Source organism: Eptatretus burgeri, chromosome 12 (assembly GCF_056783735.1).
Source record: "Eptatretus burgeri isolate ZD-2024b chromosome 12, Ebu_testis_v1, whole genome shotgun sequence".
NCBI lineage: Eukaryota > Metazoa > Chordata > Myxini > Myxiniformes > Myxinidae > Eptatretus > Eptatretus burgeri.
Window position 1 is genome coordinate 45,512,273 of NC_140972.1, and position 24,677 is coordinate 45,536,949.

Below are 24,677 nucleotides of genomic sequence, written 5' to 3' on the forward strand. Positions count from 1 at the left end.
AATGCTATCATCTCCACAATGATATTGTTCAAAATTTATTATAATGCAAAAATAGCTATTTTGAAAACACGGCTGGTATAACCAGACTCAGTGGCATCATCTGCTCTGAGTCTGGGAGGTCGCCAGTTTGAACCCAGACCAAGTCATGTAAAAGACTTGAAAATGGTACGTGCTGCTTCCTTGCTTCATGCTCGGCATTTAAAAGGATAGAGCACAGCCAAACAGCCATAGGTTGGCAAGCATAGCGCAGGCTTTGATGGGCCAAATGGCTTCATCCTGTGCTGAAGTTCCTTGAAAGGGAACTCATATTATTATAAAGATCACGTTGGTAGAAAAAAACGTAAATTATATATCATACAAAAGCAATAATAAACTAGAGGGGGAGCACTCGGTAGAGTGCAAAACCTCCGCCGCCAATACTGCTAGGTCACTCAAGTGAACCTTATATCCTATTCATTCAATTTGATGTCAACAGTGCTCACAGCGTTATAGTTTGCAACTTTCCCTTTTAACTTTTACATACTCAATTCATTCGTCATAACTAGATTCCTTGAGACAGAAATTGATTTTACGTGGGTAAGTCCAAAATCCAATGGCATGATCCTTGGACCATACCTAATCCCCCCACCAAGTTTCGTCGAAATCCGTCGAGGAGTTTTTCCGTAATACTGTTCACAAACAAACAAACAAACAAACAAACATACAGACAGGGGTGAAAACAGTAACCTCCGTCCATCTTCCATGGCGGAGGTTAACTGGAAGGCATCTCAAAATGCAAAGCCACTCCACTTTGTTTGTATTCACACTAAACTTGATGAAAACACCAGCTAATTTTATTTTTAATGTGCAATTTCTTTGTTAGTGTTCTCCATATTCGCATAATAAAAGTTTGTTGAAAATTTTATGACCAAAGCTCAATTGGTTGAGAAAAAAAAGTTGTGGCATGGACAGCTACATTGAAGCTCAAATGTTAAATAAACTAGAAGGGCACTCAATGGAGTGCATACCTCCGTCACGCAATGCCTGATCCATGAGAACATATCGGGCCCAATACATTTTTGAAATATCATGATATTCAGTACTATATCGTTTTTGGCCCTGTCTCTCAATGGTGAAGAATCACTTTTAAAATTAAATAACTCTCGTATCCAGATCCAGATTCGAAACTTCACCAAGATCGAATCAATTAATCATCGTCACACACCCAACCGGTCTACCAAGTTTCGTCCGAATCCAGCCGCAACTTTTTGAGATATCGTGTGATATATCGTTTTTGGTCCTATCTCTCAATGGTGAAGAATCACTTTAAAAATTCTAGTAGCCGTTTCTGGATCCGAATCTTCACCAAAATCTAATCAGTTCGTCCTTGTCACACACCAAACCTCTTCACAAAATTTCATCCGGATCCGTCCACAACTTTTTGAGATATCCTGTACAAAAAACAGACAAAACAAAGAAACAGACAGACAGGGGTGAAAACTTAATCTCCTTCACCTTCGGTGGCAGAGATAATAAAGAAACACAGAAGCGTTAAAACCATATGGCACAAGTATGGACAATGATGATGTGGAAAAAAAAGACAGTGAAAGGGCCAGAGGAGAGAGGTGAGGAAAGTGAGGGAGAAGATGAGGAGTGGTACCTACTGGAATAAGAGTTGACTAACAAAATTAAGGAAGTGAGATCGAAATCATCCACAGAAGGATCAAACGGCCAAGTGCAGGTTGTGCAGTTGAAAGGGTAAACACTATCGACTTCTCTCAGGGTGCAAAAAAAAAAAGATGTGTCAGAATAATCGTATACACAAAGGGTTCACCTCCAACTCACCATGTCCGAAGTAATCCACTGGCATATTTGCATAAACTTCAATATCCGTCACAGAGAAGTCTTGGAAGTCACGAGCCATCGCATCTCGTGAATTTTGAAAACAAGGCATTGTGACCATTTTCGATGACAAACTAAGAAAAAAACAAGGCTTTTACTTTCACCAATAGATGCAAAAATCTCATATAGTTTTTCTTGTAGCCTTGGAACCAAACAAAAACATATATACTGTATTTAAAACAGACCTCAGCCCACACAGCTCCCACTCCAATCCACCCCCCCCACTCCCTCCTTCCTCCCAAGCATGATTAATAGTAAATATCATCGCTTTAAACTTGCACTGTGCATCGACAAGCCCCAGATATGACTTTCCTATTGGTGTTAATAAGCACGAAGGTTTGGGTAGAGAACACACTGTTATGTACTGAAATGGAAGATGCTTAGCAGGCAGACACGAGCGGAAGGACAGTCGAGCCGGGCTGTGTTGTACAAGTACGAGCGCGGGCGTACTCTGCCCGGCAGCTCTCCTTTATTCGTATGCACACGCACGAGCCGGACGACTCCAGCATTACTACGACGCCTCAGGCGGCGCGCACACCTCATATCCCTTGCCGATACACTGACCCCCACGGCCACTCCTCCCATCATCACGCCCACCATGCATCATCACCATGCCCTTCCCCATAGGCCCGCAGACTCCACCACACTCCTCCCCCCTAAAACTATGATTATTAAATGAGTACCATTATAAGAAGCATACAGAACACGAAGGACTCCGTATAATAATCATGGAAATAAAATGAAAACAGCGAAGTAGAACAGCACACCACCTCATATAATGTGTCGATGCGAGCGAGTGGAGCAGCAAAGGCCAGGCTCCAATGACGGAGGTGCACAAGGCCCCCCCCCCCACTCTGACCGCGTTACCGATATGAAGCAGCAAATGAGAAGCACAGCAGCACTACGCAGCAAAAACGCCCCCAGGCGGCCCATGCTGACATGGCCCTCGCCGAGGTCGTGCCGATCTTTCGAGCCAACCCCCTCCGGCACCATCAAACGCCTCCGGCCCACTCCCCCCAGGCAGACCCGACGTAGATAAACATTCCGAGGCCGGAAGCCCGCTGTCTGGAAGCCGTGGCGCCAGCCTTGATCGACCTTGGCCGGGGGCGCTGAACAGCGCCGCTGGCTGCACGCATTTAATGCTCCAAAACAACTCATGCACCACAATCAGTTGAGACGCCAACGCCCGTCCCAACGGCCTTGAGCTAACACAGAGAGCTGCGCTCGCAACCAGAGGTGGGGGTAACGCCGACCAGGGCACCAGTCTTGGTTCCGAGTCGACCTCCGAGACCCACACGGCAGCAAGACGGGAGCAACTCCACTTAAACCACACTGCAATCATAGGCTCGTTATAAATCACTACGAACATTATTCGAAGCATTGCAAACTCATTTTTCCGTACAGCGCGCTTTTCTGATAAAATCCCAGCACATGACAAAACAACTACCTGTGGCCCGGGACAATGGAAGGCCAACCCAACCTTTTTATTCGCCACCACCGCTCCTGAAGCCCCCACATCACATTGATCATAATACAACTCCCATTGACTGATCTCCGCCACATCCACTTTTACACGAGAACTGCTGGCATTTATTTCAACAACGTTAAACTGCATCACTAGAGCAAGGAAAAACACATATGCCATGAACAACAACCCACAACCCGCATCACGAGTCCGCTTCTTGGTTGTCGACTTGATGTTGTGACTCGCGACTCCCTTTAACGCCACGGGCTCACCGTCACCTGTCGAAGCTGTCTGCACAACACCGACGCGCATTGCCTCACGAACCCTGCCGAAGCGCGGGAACTCATCGCGAGCGAAGCGCGGGAACTCATCGCGAGAGCTGATACGGCTCTCGCCGCCCGCCAGAGCCTCGCCCTCGGTACTCGACGAAGGCTTCGAAGAGAGCACTGGCACATCTGGAGGTACGAACCGGAGACCCAGTCCGAGGTGCGCCAGCCAGTCCCGACCCAACAGGGGGGGCCCCTCCCCTCGTACAACGAACACCGAGAGCTGGGCGCGTCAATCTCGGTAGCGCACTGAGACGTCGGCCCTTGCAAGCGGTGCAATCGCCTCACCGGTGTACGTGTATAACGACAAGGCCGTCTTGACCAGGCGAATACCGCGAAGACCACGAGCCGCCCGCTCATCCATGACCGACACTGCCGCCCCGGTATCCACGCAAAACACAGTCGGTTGGCCATTCACTTCGACCTCAACCGTGAAAGGCGTCGTCATCTCCGAACCAACGGAAAACAGACTCAACTGTGGTTGCATCTCCCGCTCTGGCTCGCCGGCATTGTCAGGCCCCGGTTGCAGGCCGATCTCCAGGTCACTGGGGTCCTCTCGCACCTCGTCATCCAAGACCCCAACGGAGGCCCCCGCCATCCGACACACACGCTTCAAATGTCCCACCTTGTGACAATGCAAACACACGGTGTTCTTATACGGGCACATTTGTCGCAGGTGCGGACCCCCACACCCCCAGCAGCCGCGGAAAGTCCCTTCGCTCCAGGTGCGACCGTGCTGCGGTGCCCCCTCGCTCCAGGTGCGACCGTGCTGCGGTGCCCCCTCGCTCCCGGTGCGACTGTGCTGCGGTGCCCCTTCGCTCCCGGTGCGACCGTGCTGCGGTGCCCCTCGTCCCGCACCGCCAGGCGCGCGTGCGACCTGCGGCACTTGAGCCACCGCTCGGACTCCGGGCTGCGTGACCCGCGGCACTTGTGCGGTTACCGCGTGGACTTCGGGATTAGCCGACATGCCCCAGCTGGAGCTACTCATTACGTCCTGGCCAGCAATGGCGCGGACATCCGTGAGTGTCTACTCGACAGACGAAGCAGTCACGACCGCCGAGTCGAATGTGATGTCGGTTAATCGCAGGATGGCCGCTACCATCTTTGCGTCTCGCAGACCAGAAATAAAACGATCTCTGAGCCTTGTCGGACGCTCCTCTGCCGTGAATTTGCACGGCACAGCCGAATGCTTCACTCGTGCTACGAAGTCCGCAACGCGCTCCTCGCCACTCTTAGCGAGATGATCGAACTGGAACCGCGCGAGATGTAACGACTTCTCCGGCGCCAAGTGGGTCTTCATTTTCGCCACGATGTCCTGAAAGGATAGCACATCATCACTGGGTCTATTTGGAGCCACCAAATCACTCGGCAGGCGGTAGTGCTCCGTTGATAGCGAGGCGAGCAAGATCGCCTTGCGTTTCTCTTCATCCTCTACATCATTCGCCCGAAAGTAGCAACCCTAACTGTTCAGAAAACAACTCAAATTCATCTCCCCCGAACACGGGTACACGTCCGTGTGCCGTGTCCCGACCTTCCGCCATGCTCCGTGAGACCCTTGGCTCCGTAGCTTGGAACCGCCCGGGTTACTTGCCGACCCTGCACACGCCGATCCGAAGATCCTCGTTCGCCAACTGTTATGTACTGAAATGGAAGATGCTTAGCAGGCAGACACGAGCGGAAGGACAGTCGAGCCGGGCTGTGTTGTACAAGTACGAGCGCGGGCGTACTCTGCCCGGCAGCTCTCCTTTATTCGTATGCACACGCACGAGCCGGACGACTCCAGCATTACTACGACGCCTCAGGCGGCGCGCACACCTCATATCCCTTGCCGATACACTGACCCCCACGGCCACTCCTCCCATCATCACGCCCACCATGCATCATCACCATGCCCTTCCCCATAGGCCCGCAGACTCCACCACACACACCATCTACAAACTTTTGGCCTTTCACGAGCCCAAATCATTGGGTGTTTTTTGCAATATGGACTGCAACATATCAACTTTTTGGCCAAGTTAATCAGCAAGTTCTCCAACTGTTTAATCGTTCTGAGGCACACCCCTTTCTCACAGATACTTTGCAAGTATTTTCGGCTTCTTCAAAAGTGTTTGTCCCCCTGACCTCCGACAAGTTCGGAGGCGAGGGACATTAAAATGACCTCCGTCCGACCAACCGATCATCTGTCCACGTACTTTTGTGTATGCAATATTTAAAAAAGCTGTTGAACATTTTAGCTTTCATATTGCATACTGTATATCTACTCCTCATGGTATTTACATCAACCTGATTTGATCACTGCTGTGGTCACTCCTGGACAAACTTCATTAGTAAGAAAAATTGTCCTCATAGATGCCAAGATGTAACATACAGCAGTGCCTGATTACTTTTTTGGTTTTATTTTCACCTCAAACTCAAAAATGAGATGATTATCTTGTCATTTGCACGGTGTGTATTTGCTCTGGTGTGATTTTTCTTGTACGAGATTAGTAAGCTGGTCGAGTTGGCCTATTCACCGTTCCAGGCCACACTAAGCTGTGGCCACATGACGTGTGATGTTCAGCTATGCCCACGACCCGAGCCATTTGTGTGTGACCATGAACTTGACCCTGAACCTCGCTCAATCTCCTCCGGTAAGAGCATGGACCATTCCTTGTGCAACATATGAATCATTCCTCAACCAAATGGAACCCTGATATTTCAAATTTGAACAAACATATGACCCTTGGAATGGGTATCAAATATGGACAATTATTTATTTTCACAATGACCATGAGAATTAAAATTTATATGTGGTGTTGTAATTCCCATTGACTTGAGCAGTGTGTTTTCTAGATACATTTTCAATTTGCGTCCTTTTCTTCTTAAAGCCTTTCCCTTCTTTTGGTCTGATCTTTCATTTGAGAGTTGTTTAACGATGAACTGACCAGTAAAATAGCCTTATAAATTCAAGTACACTGCACCAATATATGGAATCTGGAATTTTTGTTGAGAAACAGTCCAAACGCCTTCCACCTACAACAACACTGCGATAACACAATGCTAGTTTTGGCAGGCACGAGCAATTGCAAACAGACAAGGTAGCTGGCCTTCACGTGCATGCCCTCGAAAGGACGTTGTACCTCTTTTAGCACCCAATTATCTATTTAATGCAAGATATACAACTTGCCTGAAATAGTGGATTGAAGGTTTGATTTTCTGCATACACAATTACATGCATCTGTTACCAACCGTACAGCACTGGAGGTTGTGGGTTTCCTGGAGATCGCGGACGTCTCTAGCCCTCCTGTGCTCTCACGCCACCTTGTGTTACCCTTGGCTCCATCTCGAGGTTCGTCCTGCTCAGTTATTTCAGGAAGAATTTAACTCACCTTCTGCATTTTATACTTGATACAGTATATGAAAATTAAATGGCACTGAGGATGAGGTTACCCCAGATATGATGTAACTTTTGTTTTTTTCCTTTAAAACAAGTGCTGCAATTGAAAGTAGTGTGGAACATCTCGCAACGGCAATTCAGTTGTCAATTTCTTGTCATCAACTGGAATTGACAATAAAAAGTGCTTGTGAATCGCCAGCCTTAAGGTCATGGAGGAGTTTGTACACAAATCACATGCAAGCCAAAGACATTAGGAGCCGTCGTTGTACTTTTACATGAATTATAAGGACATTGGGAGATGATAGACAAATCTATACACAACCTTTCTGTGTGAGTGAGAGTTACTTCTGGTTCAACAGTTATAATCTCATACACAACAACGAAATTGCCTTGCAAGATGTCATAGCTATTCCAATACAGCAGGAGTCTCTGCAATCCCAACAAGGTATTAATTAATTAATTGATTTTTTTTTTAACATCAATCTCACGGGGAAGCTTGTACATAAAACACATGCAGGCCTTTGTAAATGTCATTATATAATTACGAGCAAATTAGTACATAGTGGACAGATACTTATGGAGTTTGAACCGAGGTTCTGATCAACATCCGTGAACCATGGGTTCACATAGGAATCATACCCAGGCCAATCTGTTGAATAAGTGTTTGTTTGTTTTTCGGCGTCGCCATGCAGAATGAAACTGAATGTATTTTTCTTTTTTATATTTTTTGCATACCTTGTCGAGGCTCGTGTGAGAGCTAACACACAACGCACAGCAAGGGGGGGCATGAGACAAGAGGGGCGGGAGTGGGAAGGACAAAACAGTGGGGAACAGAGACATTAGGAGATCTGTGGAAGGGAGAGGGATGGGGCGGGGAACATGGGGAATACAAGATGGACATTACAGGGACTTTCAGGAAGGAAAGCAGGGAATTTGAAGGAGGTGGGCTTGGGTGGATTATCGGGGGTAGAAAAGATGGAGGATTTGGATGGGGGATGATAAGAGGTGGTGGTGAACAGTTGTTTTGAAGGCCTGGTGGGAAAAATGGGATTGAATAGAGTGAGGGAGTTTATTCCAAATGCGGGAAAAAGAGGAACGAAAGAGTGAAGGTGAGCAGTGATTCGTGATTTTGGAAGTTTTCCAGAAGGGGGTTGTTGGCGGACCTTGAGCGCCCTGCGGAAATGTAGTGGGGACAAATCGCAGAGAGAGCAGGGGGGGCGAGGCTGGAGAGGAGATGGTAGAAGACAGAAAGACCACCGACCAACCTGCGGTGAGAAAGTGAGAGGCCCAAAGACTCAGCCTCATTGCGGAAGATGCCAATCATCCGAAATGCCTTGGTTTCCACAGTGTGAAGCCGAGAAAGGTGGGAGGCAGGAGCACCAGCCGAGAGGGGGGAGCAGTACTCCATCAGGCTGCGGACGAAAGCTTTGCAAGTGGTAATGAGCTCAGGTGGGCCGAGGAAGGACTTTGCACGACGGAGTATTCCCAGTCGGCGACTGGCTTTGGAGGCGAGGTTTGAAATGTGGCTTTCCCAGGAAAGATCATGGCAGATCGTGTGACCCAGAAGCTTGAAAGAAAGGACTTCTTCCAGAGGATTGTTGAGAAAGTGGATGGGGGGGGGGCTTCTAAACGGTCCTTCGGAGAGACATTGTGAGAGTGTGAGATTTGTCCGGATTGAAAGACATGTTCCACGTGTTGGACCAGTTTGTGATTTCACCCAGATCTGCAGTGAGCGAAGAAGCTGCTGCTTGCCGGTCTGAGGGATAACCGATGGTACAGCAGATGGTGGAGTCATCAGCAAAGAGATATAGGGGATTTTCCAGAGAGTCGGAGAGATCATTGATGAAAACCAGAAAAAGAACAGGGCCCAGAACGCTACCTTGAGGAACTCCAGCCTGAACAGCAAGAGGGCATGAAAGAACTCCTTTTAGGGACACACATTGACTATGACAGGAGAGGAAGTCTGCGAGCCATGAGTGGAGATGGCCTTGGATACCATAGGAAGAGAGTATGGTGAGCAGGGCAGGGTGCCAGACCGTGTCAAAAGCACGTGATATGTCCAGGGATACGGCTCGGATTTCCTGTCTGGCATTGAGGATCTCCATCCATTGTTGGGAGAGCAGAAGCACCATATCCAGGGTAGAGTGACCTGGTCTGAAACCAAATTGATTATTGGAAATCAAGCTATTGGAAAAGAGGAAGGATTTGATGTCTGAAGTGATGATGGATTCCATAACCTTGCTGATGATTGTGAGAAGGCTGATTGGTATGTAGTTGCAGGGATCTGGTTTTGCACCTTTTTATGCAGGGCAGTAATGTTTGCTGATTTCCAGGCAGATGACCTTGAGCAAATGAGAGGGTGAATAGAACAGAGAGAAGGTGAGCAAGAGCAGAAGAGCAGGTTTTTAGGACACGTGAGCTGATGCCGTCTGGACCGGTTGCAGAATCTGAGTCGAGGTTTGACAGCAAGCTCTCCACCTTGTCAGGAGAAAAGGATACAGAGTCCCGGGACAGTTGGGTGCAACTGGGTAAGGTGGGTGGAGAAAGCGATGGGTTTTGGACACAAGATTTAGCTGCAAACACCGAGTTTAGGCATTCAGCTTTTTCACGTGCGGTATCAGCAGTGCGGCCATTTCAGGTAAGGGAGGGGACGGAGGGGGAACATACACCAGAAACAGATTTGATTTGATGCCACCAGGATTTTGAGGAGGGAGAGATGTTTGAGAGTTCAGACTTGAGATGAGAAAGATGTTGTTTTCTCGCTCTCCTGAGGGTAGATACACACTTGTTCCGAGCTTTATGGAAGGAACTGAGATTACCCTGAGTTGGGTTTGCTTTCCATGAGGCAAAGGCAAGTTCTTTCAGGACAACTGCCTCGCCACAAGCTTCAGTGAACCAAAGGCGGGAGGAAGGGTAGGACAACTGAAGACGAGAGGGGATAAATCTGTGCATGAGGGAGAGCAAGTTTCTTTGAAATAATTCCCAGGATGAGTTGATGTTGGAGAAAGTAGCGATAGGAGACCAGTCTATAAGTTTGAGGGCTGCTTGGAGACCCTGCCAGTCGGCTTGAGTGAAATACCAGACTCGACGGCGGTGAGGTGGTTCTCTGATAATAGCCAGAGAGATGTCCACTTTGACAAGGCTGTGGTCAGAAGAACCAATTGGAGCAGAGGAAGAGCGTAGATATTGTCAGGGAAATTTGTCAAAATCAGATCCAGAAGAGATGGAGTACCATTGGTTGAGATCCGGGTTGGGAAGTTGACCGATTGAGTTAGTCCCAATGAGTCGCAGAAAGCTTTTGCTGAAGTGCCATGACAGGTGAGAGGGGTACCCACACCTAGCCAACTGGCATAATGACAATTGAAGTCACCACATATGAGGAAGAGAGAGTTTGGATGAGAAGATAGAAGTTGGTCTATGTTTTCGGATAGTGAGTGTAGATGGAGTCATCACTGTTATGTGGACGGTACAGTACACATATAAACATGAGGTGAGAGTGGAGGGGAAGCCATAGCCAGAGGTATTCCTGGGGGTGTGGGGGAGTGCGGGCAGTGCATGGAGAGTGAGGAATAGAGTCTTTGATGAAGAGAGCAACTCCTCCACCAAGATGAGGCTCAGGTCTGTCATACCGGAGGAGGGAGTAACCAGGGAGAGATACTTGGGAGTCAGATGTCTTGGGGTAGGAAAGTTTCTGTTAGGCAGATTATGTCTGGTTTGTCAGTGGCAACCTGTATGGAAAGATCTGAAAGGTTTGAGTGAAGGCCCCAGATATTTGAGGTCCACACTGTTAATGAAGAGGGAGGGAGGAGGCTTTGGGTGCAGGGGGTGGGAGGGGAGGGGGAGGCGAGGACAAGGGCCGAGGGGGGGGCAGGAGGGTTGTTGAAAGAGTGTGGGAGATTGCAGAATAGCTTGGGGAGGGGGCCGGATGAGTAGGAGAAAAGGCTCTGTGGTGCTGGGGGAGAGGGGGGGGAAGAAGGCAGTTGAGGATTTGAAGAGGTGGAGTGAAGAGATGGAGGTGAGAGAGCAGTGGAAGGAGGCAGCTTTGTGGATGAGAGGGGGGGGCAACTTTGAGAAGGATGAGTGTGGGGGGGGGTGAATGGTGGGAGAAAGGTGAGGGGGGAGTTTTTGAGAGAGGTGATACGGAGGCTTGGAGGGAGAAGAGTGTGATGGTTGCTTTGAGAGTGAGGGGTGAGTTGGCACTGAAATTGGAAAAAAAGAATGGTTGATGGAAAGTGAACATTCATCGCAAACTGGGGTTTTTAAAAGTTTTAGGTCAGAGATGCGATTACACACGTTCCTTGATGGATGCAATTAAGGTGAATTCAGAGAATGGAAAGAAGAAACGCTGTAACAGTTGTATTTTTTAGGCAAGGTATGAAGGAAGGAAAGGTCGAATTGAGAGCAGTCTGTTCAAATAGTAGAAGAGTCGTGCATTATGATACAGTAAAGAGTACCACATGTGTGAAAGAGGAAGATGAAGCATTATAAGAGATCGTTTTTATTATTATTATTATTGTTATTATTATTATTGTTTGAGAGAGTTTTCATCAGATTAGGTCATGGAAGTGTTGTAGAAAATATGATTGATGTTGAGAAACAGTTTTATGATATTCGTGGGTAATTTATAGTTCATTAAAAAAACGATTTTATTCCTTTCAAAAGTTTTAATTTATTCAAACCAGCGAATAACTCATCCTTACGACTGGGTTAATTCCCCCAGAATTTGTGTATAATTGTAATACCCCTCCCTCTCCCCCCACCGGGAGTGGCACAATCCCTCATGCATTTACATTGAGAAAGAATTGAGGTCATCCCCCACCATGAACCCACCTTTTTATCATCCAAAACCTTCCCGTGCATCCCATAAGTACAACCAGCAATTTTAACTCATTCCATCCAGCAGTTTAGTAACACACACACACACACACACACACACACACACACACACACACACACACACACACACACACACACACACACACACACACACACACACACACACACACACACACACACACACACACACACCTCAAATTATATACAGTATAGTATGATTGCTTATGAAGGGATTTTGAAAATGTTTTATAAGAAAGTCCCATGTGAGTTTGTCGTTGTTTTAAGAATTTCTGCGAAGCATATTGTAATCTCTTTTGATGCTCAAGTCAACGTGGTTTGTATGCTGTAAGAGTGAATTGTAACCACTTGGGGTCATGCAAGGTGACAGGCATTCCTCAGGTCTCCTTTGCCAAGAAGAGGGAGAAGGAAATGCTACAAAGAATAGGGGGAGGTGGAGGAGTGGGTTGGGGGAGGTGGAGGAGTGGGTTGGGGGAGGTGGAGGAGTGGGGAAAGGAGAGTTTCATTGGAAGGTACACCTTCCTCCAACCCATTCATTCACAACCTTCTTCCTCCTGGTGTTCTTGAACAAAAGGGCAAGCACTATGAATCAAAAACAAGATTTGTTTAATTAGCTGTGAATTTGCTGATCTTTTGTATGGAAACTACACTGAGTCTTGCTTTTTGTTCTGAAATAAAAACTGAACAAATGTATTTCCCTTCAACTAGTATAGCTGACCAATAGGCAAGGCTCAGATTTGACATTTCAACCACCGAGTGGTCTTCATTAGGTACGTGGAACTTGAGCTTTATATATCCTCAGAAGCAACACCAGATGGTGATACTTTATATTTAGAATTTGGATCTTCCCAATTACAACCATTTTCTTTTTCTGCAACAAACACTTTGCGCTGTTCAAGATGGATATTTTTATACAATGGTTTAGGCTCATGGAGAAACGAACAACAAAAGGCAGCAGGTTTACAAACTACCAAAGGGTATTGCAGTGGATGGAGAGATGGACGTACACAAGGAGGAATAACCCAAAAGAGAGTACGAATGGCCGAGAGATAAACAGAATGGAAAGAATCAGTATGTGTTTAATAAATCGTAGATGTACATCGGTGAAGGCATGAGCTAATGGTGGGCAGCACATTGGAAAGGCTGAAATGAGATGGACGAGACCACGGACACAAGGAAGAAAAAATGCACAACTTGCAGATTAAGTGGAGAAATGCTCAGCCTCAACTTTGAATAGGGTGAGAGCAGGTGAGGATGATGTTGAGTAATGGGTGGCTTGGGGAGGACATAGGAGTTCCTTGAGAGGAACGCTTGGGAAGTTCCTCGAGGAATGACCTGGGGTGGCTTGGGGAGGACATCGGTAAAGGCCCTGTCACACCTTGACGATTTAGCCAGCATATGCTGACGTATGAAAAATTTGTCTAAAACGCTGGCACACGTCGAATACGTTATGGGTAAGTTTTGTATACGTTAAGAGCATGCTGGCATACGTTGTAGTATGCTGGCATACGTCGTAGAATGCTGGCATACATCGTAGTACGCCGAGCTCGTCGACAAATTTTAACATGCTTGAAATTTTTCGACGTATGCCAGCGTATGACTCACACATTCCGCATACGCTGGCCATAAGTTGTAGGCACGTTACGCGATCGTTGACACACGTCGACACACGTTACTTGCAAGTTACTCATAAGTCGAAACACGTCGAGGTAATGTTTAACATACCTGAAACTTATTTCTAACCTATGAGTAACGTGTTGTAGGCACGTTACGCGATTGTTGACACACGTCAACACACGTTACTTGTAAGTTACTCATAAGTCGAAACACGTTGAGGTAATGTTTAACATACCTGAAACTTATTTCTAACCTATGAGTAACGTGTTGTAGGCACGTTACGCGATTGTTGACACACGTCGACACACGTTACTTGTAAGTTAATCATAAGTCGAAACACGTTGAGGTAATGTTTAGCGTCAGTGTTCCAGACTCCATGGTTTTTTTTTTCTTCTTCGGCATGACGGTGATGTTGACACTTCGATTTCTAGTGCGGTTATAATATAATATAATTAAAAGGCTGCCGCTCAACGATTTAAATCATAACCGCACTAGAAATTGAAGTGTCAACATCACCGTCATGCTGAAGAAAAAAAACCAAAAAACCATGGAGTCTGGAACACTGATGGGTTCCTCCTGTGTGAAGCCCATTTTTATATACCAATTCCCCAAAACACTGCCAATACGCCATTATACGGTAGCGGTAAGTTAGAAACACATTCAGTAAGTTCTGTGGTCGTCCAGAAGACGTCAAATACATCTACATACATCAATATGCGTTGGAGATACGTTACACATAGGTTCAAAGCACGTTACTGATAGGTTAGAAATAAGTTTCGGGTACGCTAAACATTACCTCGACGTGTTTCAACTTATAAGTAACTTACAAGTAACGTGTGTCGACGTGTGTCAACGATCGCATAACGTGCCTACAACTTATGGCCAGCGTATGCGGAACGTGTGAGTCATACACTGGCATACATCGAAAAATTTTCAGCATGCTTAAAATTTATCGACGTACTCGGCGTACTAGGACGTATGCCAGCGTGCTTCAGCATGCTCTTAACGTATACAAAACTTACCCATAACGTATTCGACAAATTTTTCCTATGTCGGCATACGCTGGCTAAAACGTCAAGGTGTGACAGTGGCTTGACACTTCGATGTCTAGTGCGGTTATGATTTGAATCGTCGAGCCGCAGCCTATTAATAGCCTACGCCACGTGATCGTCGGCGATACGCTGCCGCGTGCTATGCATAAGTTAGACTATCGTTGGGCATAGGTTGTGAACGCCGACAACACGCTCAGCATTCGTTGGTATAAGTTATCTATATGTTATCGAAACGTTCTGTGGACGTTACTAATACGTTATGCATACGTCCAAGTCGTTATGAATACGCCCAAAACTGGAAAAAAACATCAATACTTCAGCATACGCCAGCGTTTTACATACATTTTGATACATTGCCATATGCTGGCTAAAACGTCAAGGTGTGACAGGGCCCTCAGAGAGGGCATGAGCATCAAGGCCGGATGTAACCTTACTTAAAATGGAGAGCCTACCAACTTGTTGCCGGTGGGAGAATTGCAGTCCTTGGGAATCTGCCTTCTACCTTGGGATACCAATGGCTTGGGAAGCCTCATTTTCACCTGCCTCAAGAGGAGCAATATAGGAAGCAGGAGCACTGCCTATAGTGGGGAGAAATACCATACGGCGCTGTGTGTGGAATCCTTGTACACCGAGATGAATGGGGGGAAATGAATGAGGATGGTCCAAAATGACCGTGATGAGCTTGGTGCAGCTCAGGAATTCCTCAGCTCTCTGGAGAATACTCAGAAGATGACAAGCCTTTGGTGTTAGTTTGGTGATATGATCCTCTCACGAATGTTTTGTGGCCGATAATGAGACCAAGGAGTTCCAGGGAGTGAAACTTTTCCAGTGGTGAGACACCCTGTGTAGAGACTCCGACGGCGTGTGACTTGGTGAAATTGAACGTCATGCTCCAAGTAGCTGACCAACGGCTTATACTGTCCGGGTCTGATGAAATGGATTCAGCAGTGGCCAGCTTTTCACAAGAGTGATGTATCGTTCTACTCAATGGGGAATCATTGGCAAAATGGTAAACATGGTTTTTAAGAGAATCAGATAAATAGATGACATCGATCAATCAGATAAATAGATGACATAGATCAGAGATTTCCACTCATAGAGGAAATCAGATGACCACTGGAGCAGGGGGCTCTGAATACCGAAAGCAAAGTTGGATGCCAGACGGTATCAAAGGCTCAAAAGATATTCAGATAGATGGGCCTAACCTCTTGATTATGGTTCAGGACATCCATCAACTGCTGTGTCAGGAGCAACATATCCAAGGTGAATGTACAGCTTAGAAGCCAAACTGGTTGTCAGAGATTAGCAACTATGAGAAGAGATAGTATCTGAGGTTGGTTGCAAAGATGGACTCCATTACGTTGCTTAAAATGGGGAGAAGGCTGAGAGGTCTGTAGTTGAGGAGAACAATGTTGGAACCTTTCTTATGGGTAGGAGAGATGTTTGAAAATTTACAAAATGGAGGAAGTTGACTATCCAATAAAGAGAGAGAGAGACAGAGAGAATGAAGGATAAGACTGGAGTACCATTCCTGAGGATTGGAGCACTTGTGCCATCTGGAAAGGCTACAGAAGAAGTGTCGAACTTGGGTAAGAAACCTCTCCATTATGGCAGGGGAGAAGTGCACTTTGTTTAATGCAACAAGGATTAGATCAATCTACTCATTGAAATTGAAACCAAAGTAGTTGTGGTGGGGATGAGAGAGAAGCTGATTAATGTGAGGCAACATTTATCATGAAACATTTGGAATAAAGACTGGCAGAAAGATTGAGATTGATAGAACAATGGAAAACCCTTGTGTAACTGGGAATGTATGTTATCACAGAGCATTACTGAAAGAAAGCCAAGTGTTGGCTTAACAGTTCAGGTGGCTGGCTTAAGATCTTTGTGTCTCGAGTTTGAGCCCCTGTAGTGCCATGAGATAACACCAAGTGGGTTGACTCAGCCTGTCATCCTTCTGAGGTCAGCAAAATGAGTACCAGCTTACATTTCAGTCTTTTGTTGCTGCTGGTTGCATCATCTCTGATCTCTGATGATGCAACCAGCAGCAACAGGCTCCATATGAAATGAATGAATTACTGAAAGACAAAACATTCTGGTTGTGTGAGAATCTGAGTAGATGGATTTTTCTCTTTCAATGGCATTACTTTCTGACTTTTAATATTATGCACGATCTTAGGCTCATGGAGAAAACTGGACAAATATTACATGCAGGGCATTTGCATCAGGGACATCACTGCACAGTTACATGAATTAAAAAAAGATATTCAAAGAAACTGCACTACTTCGATGGTAACATCATCATATGTACTGCATATATGTATATACATATCATGATTTTATATAGAGTGTTGGTTCTGCTGAAGTAATTTATTGGCTGGGGTTATAATCCTGGACGAGTCACCACTCTGACGCAGAATATTCGACCGAGTGTGTAGGAATTGGGAATTTGTTCAAAGTGCTGGCTATAGTTCACCTACTCTTCACGAAGGACACCGTGGGATCTATAACCTCCACCAACTAATGCTACCAGACAGGACACCCTGTTTAACATCCATCCGATGAACGGAACACACATTGATGTTTCACCCTGTCTGTGAAACACCAGGATGACAGTTTATAGCTGGACCAAGATTCAAACCCAGGCTAGACGGCTCAGAGGCGAGAGTGCATACCTCTAGGACATCCTGCCAGCCTATAGTAACATCAAACAGGGCAATATTACATTCATTTTGACCAAAAGTGGTTGAGCAAATTATCACTCTTTCACAAGCTTGGCTTTTCTGTCCAAAAAATGTTCTGTTTTGTTCAAAGCCCTATGTAAAGTTTAAAGGATTTTTTTATTGTTGAAAGAGCATGAAGAAGGAGGTGGCACAGGACCTGATGATGGAACTGATGAAGATGGCTCTCTGGCAGTCACTGCTGGCAAGACACCTTCATTTTGTGTTCTTCTTCATGGGAGCCTAAAGGTTGAAGGGATGGTGGCACTTGCACAGGTTGGGTAAGGCTTGATTTCTCATGTTGCTGTTATTAATTCATTCTCAAAGTGAGTTAGCATTGTGCCCTATTAGTTGTGTGTACGGTACTGTCCAACACTCTCGGGTAGTTAAACATAACCTGGCTGCCCGGTAACACAAACACTCCTCTGCACCATGGTGGACCCCCAAGGATGAAGTATTACATGACATGAATAAACATTTTCCATTTTTACCTGATCAAAATCTTTTATTTATGTTTCAGAGTTTTTTTTTTTCGGATGGTGTTATTAAGGTCTTTGGTTTTTTGAGATTTTTTTTTGTCTACAGTCGAGGCTTGTGGAAGAGCGAGCACACTGAACGGATTATCACGGAACAGACAAAGATAGGACACAAAACACGCATGCATGGAGAAGGAAGGGGGAGGTATGTTATCACATGTATCCTTTTTATTATTATTATAATAATATATTATATTAATTAATATAATTAACTTTTCCTCCACAGAGGAAAAACTGGAAAATTAGGAGAGATTTGGATGCGGTTAACAAGGGGAGTAAAGATCATGGTTTTGGATTGGCAACAATCTGAGATGGTGGTGAACAGCTGTCTTGAAGACCTGGATAGAAGAATGAGATTGAAGAGGATGTGGAGGTATATTCCACATGCAGGGAAAGAGTGGAACAAATGAGTGGAGGTGAGCAGTGATCCTGGATTTAGGTAGCATCACCAGAAGGCTGGGGGGGGGGGTTTGTGGGGTGGGTGGGCACAGAAAGATAAGAGTGTGCAAGACCAGAAAGGAGGCAGTTGAGGACAGAGAGACCACCGACCTGTCTGCGATGACGAAGTCATAAGCCCATCAACTCGGCTTCATTGCGGGATATTCCAATGATCTTGAAGCCCTTGGTTTCCATGGCGTCAAGCTGAGCAAGAAGTGAGGCAGCGGAACCAGCCCAGGTGGGACAGCAGTGCTCTATCAAGCTGCAGATGAAAGGCTTGTATATGGGAAGGAGTTCAGGTGTGCCAAGGAAGGACTTTGTACGACGGAGGATGCCCAGTCGGCGGCTGGCTTTGGAGGCCAACTTTGAAATGTGGTTTGCCCAAGAAAGATCATGGCTGAGAGTAAGACCCAGGAGTTTTAATGACTGAACCTCCTCAAGAGGATTGTTAATAATTACATGGGTGATGGGGGGGGGGGTGAGGGGTTTGCCAGACAGTCCTTTCAGTGAGAGATGGTGTGAAAGTGTGAGATTTGTCAGGATTGAAAAACATATTCCAAGTGATTGACCAGCTTTTGATGTTTTTTTAAGGTCTGAAGAGAGGGAAACGGCAAGGAGAAACCCAGAAATTTGGAATTTGTTCAGGATGCTGGCAATAACTCGCATTTTCTTCAGACGAGACATCGTGTGATCTTTAATGTCCACTAAGGACCACTGCGAGCAGGCTGGTGTTCCCACTTAACGTCCTTCCCGTGGATAAAATACACATTGACGCATTGCCCTGCTTGCGAAACACCACGGTGACAATTTAGAGCGGGGTTGGGATTCAAACCCAGGTTAACCCCATGATCCCCTCTAATCACGTGATCTACCACCATGCCTTCTCATGACGTCAAATAGTTACCTTTCTGTGGCCTGACCCATTTCTTGGCTGGGGTTATAATCCTGGACTGGTCACCACTCCGACGCAGAATACTCGACTGAGTGTGTTGGAACTGGGAATTTGTTCATGGTGCCGGCAATAGTTCACCTACTCTTCACGGAGGACACCGTATGATCTATAACCTCCACCAACTAATGCTACCAGACAGGACACCCTGTTTAACATCCATCCGAGGGACAGAACACACAATGATGTTTCATCCTTTCTGTGAAACACCAGGATGACAGTTTATAGCTGGACCAAGATTCAAACCCAGGCTAGACGGCTCAGAGGCGAGAGTGCATACCTCTAGGACATCCTGCCAGCCCATAGTAACATCAAACAGGGCAATATTACATTCATTTTGACCAAAAGTGGTTGAGCAAATTAAATATTTTAGCATCGAATGCCAAAACCTTTAAGCCAGACCAATGTGACTACTGTTAATCTGTGTGAAAACTTCTTCGCTATTCAGTCCTCGAGACCAAGTGACCAAATGTCTGTAATCATTCACCACATCACAATCAATCAAAGCATTTATGCATGATCATTAGTGTCAATTCACTCTTTTCTAGAATGATTGAAGTTGGCATTTTATTCCGTCCAAGTTTTTACATACTTACGTTGGTGGCGTGTGGATAACCTTGCTCAGAAAGACAACCAAAAGGGAAATTGACCGCAATGAGAATGGAGGGAAATTCCTGAAATGAGGAGCACAAATAAGATCTGATTGACATAGATCAAACACAATCAAATCAAGAACACACAATCAAATAGATCACACAGTCAAATCAATGCATCGAAGGGGAAAGGAAAGAATGTATATTCCTTAAAGCTACATTTGGGGAGGAAACAGATTGTAGTCATATGAGATAGGGTTAGAGTTAGACAATGAAACAATTTATATGAGCAGTAACAACAATGTGACTACCAGTCTTCGATTGGACAGAAGTGTACTCACGATCAGTAAGACTAATATGCCATTGCTTTGCTTTCTGCAAACACTGAAGGTGAAGGATCCAGGAGTTCCAACCCAAAGAGGGGAAACTCATTCTATGTAATCACAAATTGAGAACTAATGAAACTGCTGAAGGTATGTCCATCTGCGTTGGTGGACAGGTGGAATAATGGGTGAAATCAACAGTACATTGAGTGACGTGTGACATCCATGGTGAGGGGTGGGGGAGGGGCGTGGTGTCCATGGAGTCCCTTGCCCACCCACGAGAGGCCCAGTATCTGTACTATTTTAGAACACACAATCGGTTCTCGGCTGTCTCGCCTGGGTTCGAATCCTGGCATAGCTATAAAAATGTCGTCCCGGTGTTGCAGGGTGATTCATCAATGTGTGTGCCGTCCTTCGGATGGACGTTAAACTGGGTGCCATGTCTGTCGGCATTAGTTGATGGATATTAAAGATCCCATGGTGAACTTCATGAGGAGTAAGCGAGCTTTCGCCGGCAACATGAACAAATTCCAAATTCCTGCCCTGATCTGTATGGGCACTGCATCAGCAGCACAGCTGTATTCCCAGCAATGATCCAAAACAGCAACCCAGGCTGCATACAAAACGAATGAACCATCAGGGGAAGCAAGGAGAAACCGATGTTTTGGGGGTTAGCCCTTCATCACAGCAATCCTCCTGTTGCTCCGATAAAGGGTTAATGCCTGAAACGTCATCCTCTCATTGCTTCCCACAGTTAGCAAACCTCAATCGTCATTCTCTTTATTTCATCCACAGAGCAAATATGATCCTGTTAATTCACATTACAAAGTGAACCATTCTGTCATGAGATTATGATATCAAGCAGATAACTGTTGTTGAGATGTGATGTGACCCCATGTCGAAGAACACTACACAATTCTACACCACATGACCCAATGTGGATGACTACTCCATGAAGACTACACCAATCTGGAGTGTATTACAATGATGGGTGGATTAGTGAATGTGGGAAAGTTTTGAGTGTGACCACATTGAAGCGGTTTTTTCGGTTGGCGAGGTAATGTTTAGGTATAGGAATGTTTTGTGGTTCTGGATAAAAAAAATTGGGTTTGATAAACGGACAGAAGGTAGTCCAAAGTCTAGACAGAATAATTCCGGCTCGAGTTGGTCACATGTGCAAACGATTTGCGAGTCCAGGAAACAGCCTCGGTAGTTATATGTCAACGAACGCATCTCGTGGTGAAAAAGGGGAATAGTTTTTGACAGCTCAGGAATTAGGGTCAACAGGAATGTTTTGGCAGTTTCTATAAGTGGCTTTAGCACGATAGTAACTTTTGTAACAGATGGCTTAATAAGATCAGGAGTTTTTCCTGGAGTTTGAGAGGAGGAATGGAGAGAGGTAGGAGAGAAGAAAGATGGGGGGTGGGTCAGAGATGTTTTTGATGCGATCCAATGTCCTGTTGCAGGCTCACTATTCATGGAGCCTCATGAGTCTGCCACAGCCCTGTAGCCAAAATGTCGGGCCAAGCCTTTGACCTTATCCACAGTTTAAAAGGAAATTTTTTCTTTTGCAATTTTTCCATTATTCTGACTAATACTAACTGCCTGAAATTCTCTGCTTTGAGAGCTTTTCATTCTTGTGAAGTCATTCTTTTCTTTTTTTCTTAAACAGGAAAGTAATAGAAACGTTTACACAAGGAATTTAGATGCAGGAAGAGGCCATTGGCCCATCAAGCCTACACATCTATGCAATATCAATTCAAAGCCAACACTATCTCTACACCACATCAATTAAATCAAACAGTTCAACAACAACTTGAATTCATTGGGGGGGGGGGAGGTGTGTGTGTGTGTGTGTGTGTGTGTGTGTGTGTGTGTGTGTGTGTGTGTGTGTGTGTGTGTGTGTGTGTGTGTGTGTGTGTGTGTGTGTGTGTGTGTGTGTGTGTGTGTGTGTGTGTGTTGAAGGAGTGGGGATGCAAACAGTGAGGCAAGCACAGATATCCCCAGGGTGTTTTATACATGTACAGTATATAGTATATAATACATTACAAAGATATATCATTATTATTATTTTAAATGAAAAACAATTTTTGGTTTTAAATGCATTTTTATTTTTTATTTATCGTGTTTTGGGGGACATGATTTTAAGGTGAATCATGAACAGACATTGCATTCACCTTTTGATGATAATTTCTCACAGAGATCACAACACAGGTGCCCAATCACTGACCCAAACCTCAGCTACCTTCCATCCCTGCCAATATCCCTGTACACTTATCTCCAATGATTTTCAGTACCAATCTAATTCCATTTAAACCTATCTACTGCTTCTGATGCCACTATTCTTTCTCGGGAGACCATTTCATGCATTAACTACTCTCTTTGTGAAAGACCCTTCTTTGCCTTAAGACCGTCCTGCCATCCCAACTCTCCTCTTCTTTATTCTCAGGCTGCGGCCCCTGGTCTTGTCCTGTCATACCACTGTCCACTCTCCCGCACTCATGAAATCTCAAAAACAACAAACCCCAAAACAAGGTAGGAATGATACCACAATCCTCTTATGGATTACCATCACGATATTTTTGATGTTGTTCCATCACAATCGCACAACAAAAGTAAAATGTCAAAAGTTGTGATGCTAAACCAGAAGAGAGAGGATTGTGATGTATTGTGGCATCGTAATGTGGTGTCATTCTTCATTGTTATTCTTCTTCATCCATCACAATCCCACAACAAAAGTAAAATGTCAAAAGATGTCATGATGGTAATCCATGAGGAGTGTGGTGTCGTATTGTGGTATCGTAATGTGGTGTCATTCCCACCTTGTTTGGTTGTTTTTTTTGAGATTTCATCCCTCTACAGTGTTTTTACATTAAAAAAAAAATTCTTGTAAATACTTGGGGAAACAGCGTCATTGCACATTTTCAGGGTATGATGTCCCAGGAGAATTGGTTATGGAGTTCCAATGAAGAACTGCAACGGCACTCGGTAGAGTGCATACCTCCGCCAGGCTGAACAGTTTACGTTTTGTATCGCACTGGTCAGCCGGATCTGGATCCAGACCTGAACCAAAATCTAACCGGCTAGTTCTTGTCACCTACCAAACTTATCCAACAAGTTTTGCCCGAAACCGTCCACAACTTTTTGAGATATAGTGAGTGCTACATATCGTTTTTGGCCCAATCTCTCAATGGTGAAGAATCACTGAAAAAATTATAGTTTCCAGATATGGATCTTCACCAAAGTCGAACCAATTCGTCCTTGTCACACACCCAACCGGTCCACCAAATTTCGGCCGAATCTGTTTTGTAACTTTTTGAGATATCCTGCACACAGACAAACAAACTACTCCTGGCTCTGGGGGGGGGGGGTGTTTGTGTACATGACTCTTTTAGAGCGTCACCCTATTTTTTTTTTGTTCTATATGCCAAGACCTTCAAAAAAAGTTTGGGTAACACCTCCAGATCAACTACGTTTTCTCTGTGGGGTCCATCTTGGATTCGCAGTTGGGCTTCCAGCAAACCATAATTGAACCAAAATGCCCGTATTGGGTTTAGATGGAATAAATCATTATTAAGCATCCATAAATTATTAGTTTTGATTTACTTCAATTACTTATGCATTGGTTAACACATTTTAGCATGATTTATTCTCTTAAAACTTGGTTCACAGGAGAAAATGACCATATTTTACAAAATTTTAGTCAAAAATAGTCAAAAATAGCTTTCAACTTGAAAGTAGCTCAAAGTTTGATGGTATCTGAATGACTTAATATTGTAAGTAGAGCTATAAAATTTGGCCAAAAGTTTCATTATTAAGTTCTCTGAGCAATTCAATTTTCATATTATCACAATGGGGCTATGTGTGATGACCATAGAGCTCATTGTAAACCAGTCACCCCGACCCCCAAATGGCCACTTTTATGGCATTTCATCAAATGATGATATCTCCTTAATTAAATGCCATGGAAAGTTGATTTTTTTTATACTAAATATAGGTTATTGACCCCAAGGAATTCATTGGTAACATTTTTGTATTTTTTTTAGCTGATCTAATTAGCATAATCCCAAGATTTTCCTCAAAATGACTGACAAAATAATGAAAAATAGACATGATTTAACATTGAAGCTTTAATTAATGGTCTAAAACAGTGATGTGCATATGCTTCAATCCTACAGCGACTATATCAAGACACTCATCTTAATTAGATGTAGGGGAACTTGGGGCACAACCACATACCGGGGCAAGGTCAAGTACCAAAAGATTTCCATATTATATTTCTCGCCATCACACCATGTTTAGAATGAGATGGGATTTTCCTCGATAAAAGTAATACTGTGATGATAATGATGTTGGAGTCCATTTCCCTTGACCCCATTGTTCAAGGCCAACCACCATGTAACCAAAAGATTCCATATATTATTTCCCATTTATTCATAACACATATATGTAACTGAGCCATCAGACCATTTTTTTTAGAAAGATAAGACCTTTTTTTTTTTTTACAAAGGGAACACTGTTGAGGGTATATTTGACCTTGAATCCTT

The 24,677-nt window shown here is 44.9% G+C and overlaps 1 protein-coding gene across 9 annotated transcripts in view; it reads left to right on the plus strand.

The window, feature by feature from the left end:
* The window catches only part of LOC147015528 (integrator complex subunit 14-like), a 183,327-nt gene that overhangs the window by 97,361 nt on the left and 61,289 nt on the right, over positions 1–24,677 (plus strand). For 7 of the 9 annotated variants that reach the window (XR_015050360.1, XR_015050361.1, XM_085850350.1 and 4 more), the window contains 3 exons: positions 6,160–6,302; positions 6,908–7,000; positions 17,425–17,572. Coding sequence is in view for 6 of the 9 variants with exons in the window: in XM_085850350.1 (XP_085706476.1) it covers positions 6,160–6,302; positions 6,908–7,000; positions 17,425–17,572 (384 nt within the window). In the remaining 3 variants the exon portion in view is untranslated. The remainder of the gene's footprint in view (positions 1–6,159; positions 6,303–6,907; positions 7,001–17,424; positions 17,573–24,677) is intronic. The other 2 variants (XR_015050362.1, XM_085850354.1) reach the window with 1 other exon arrangement.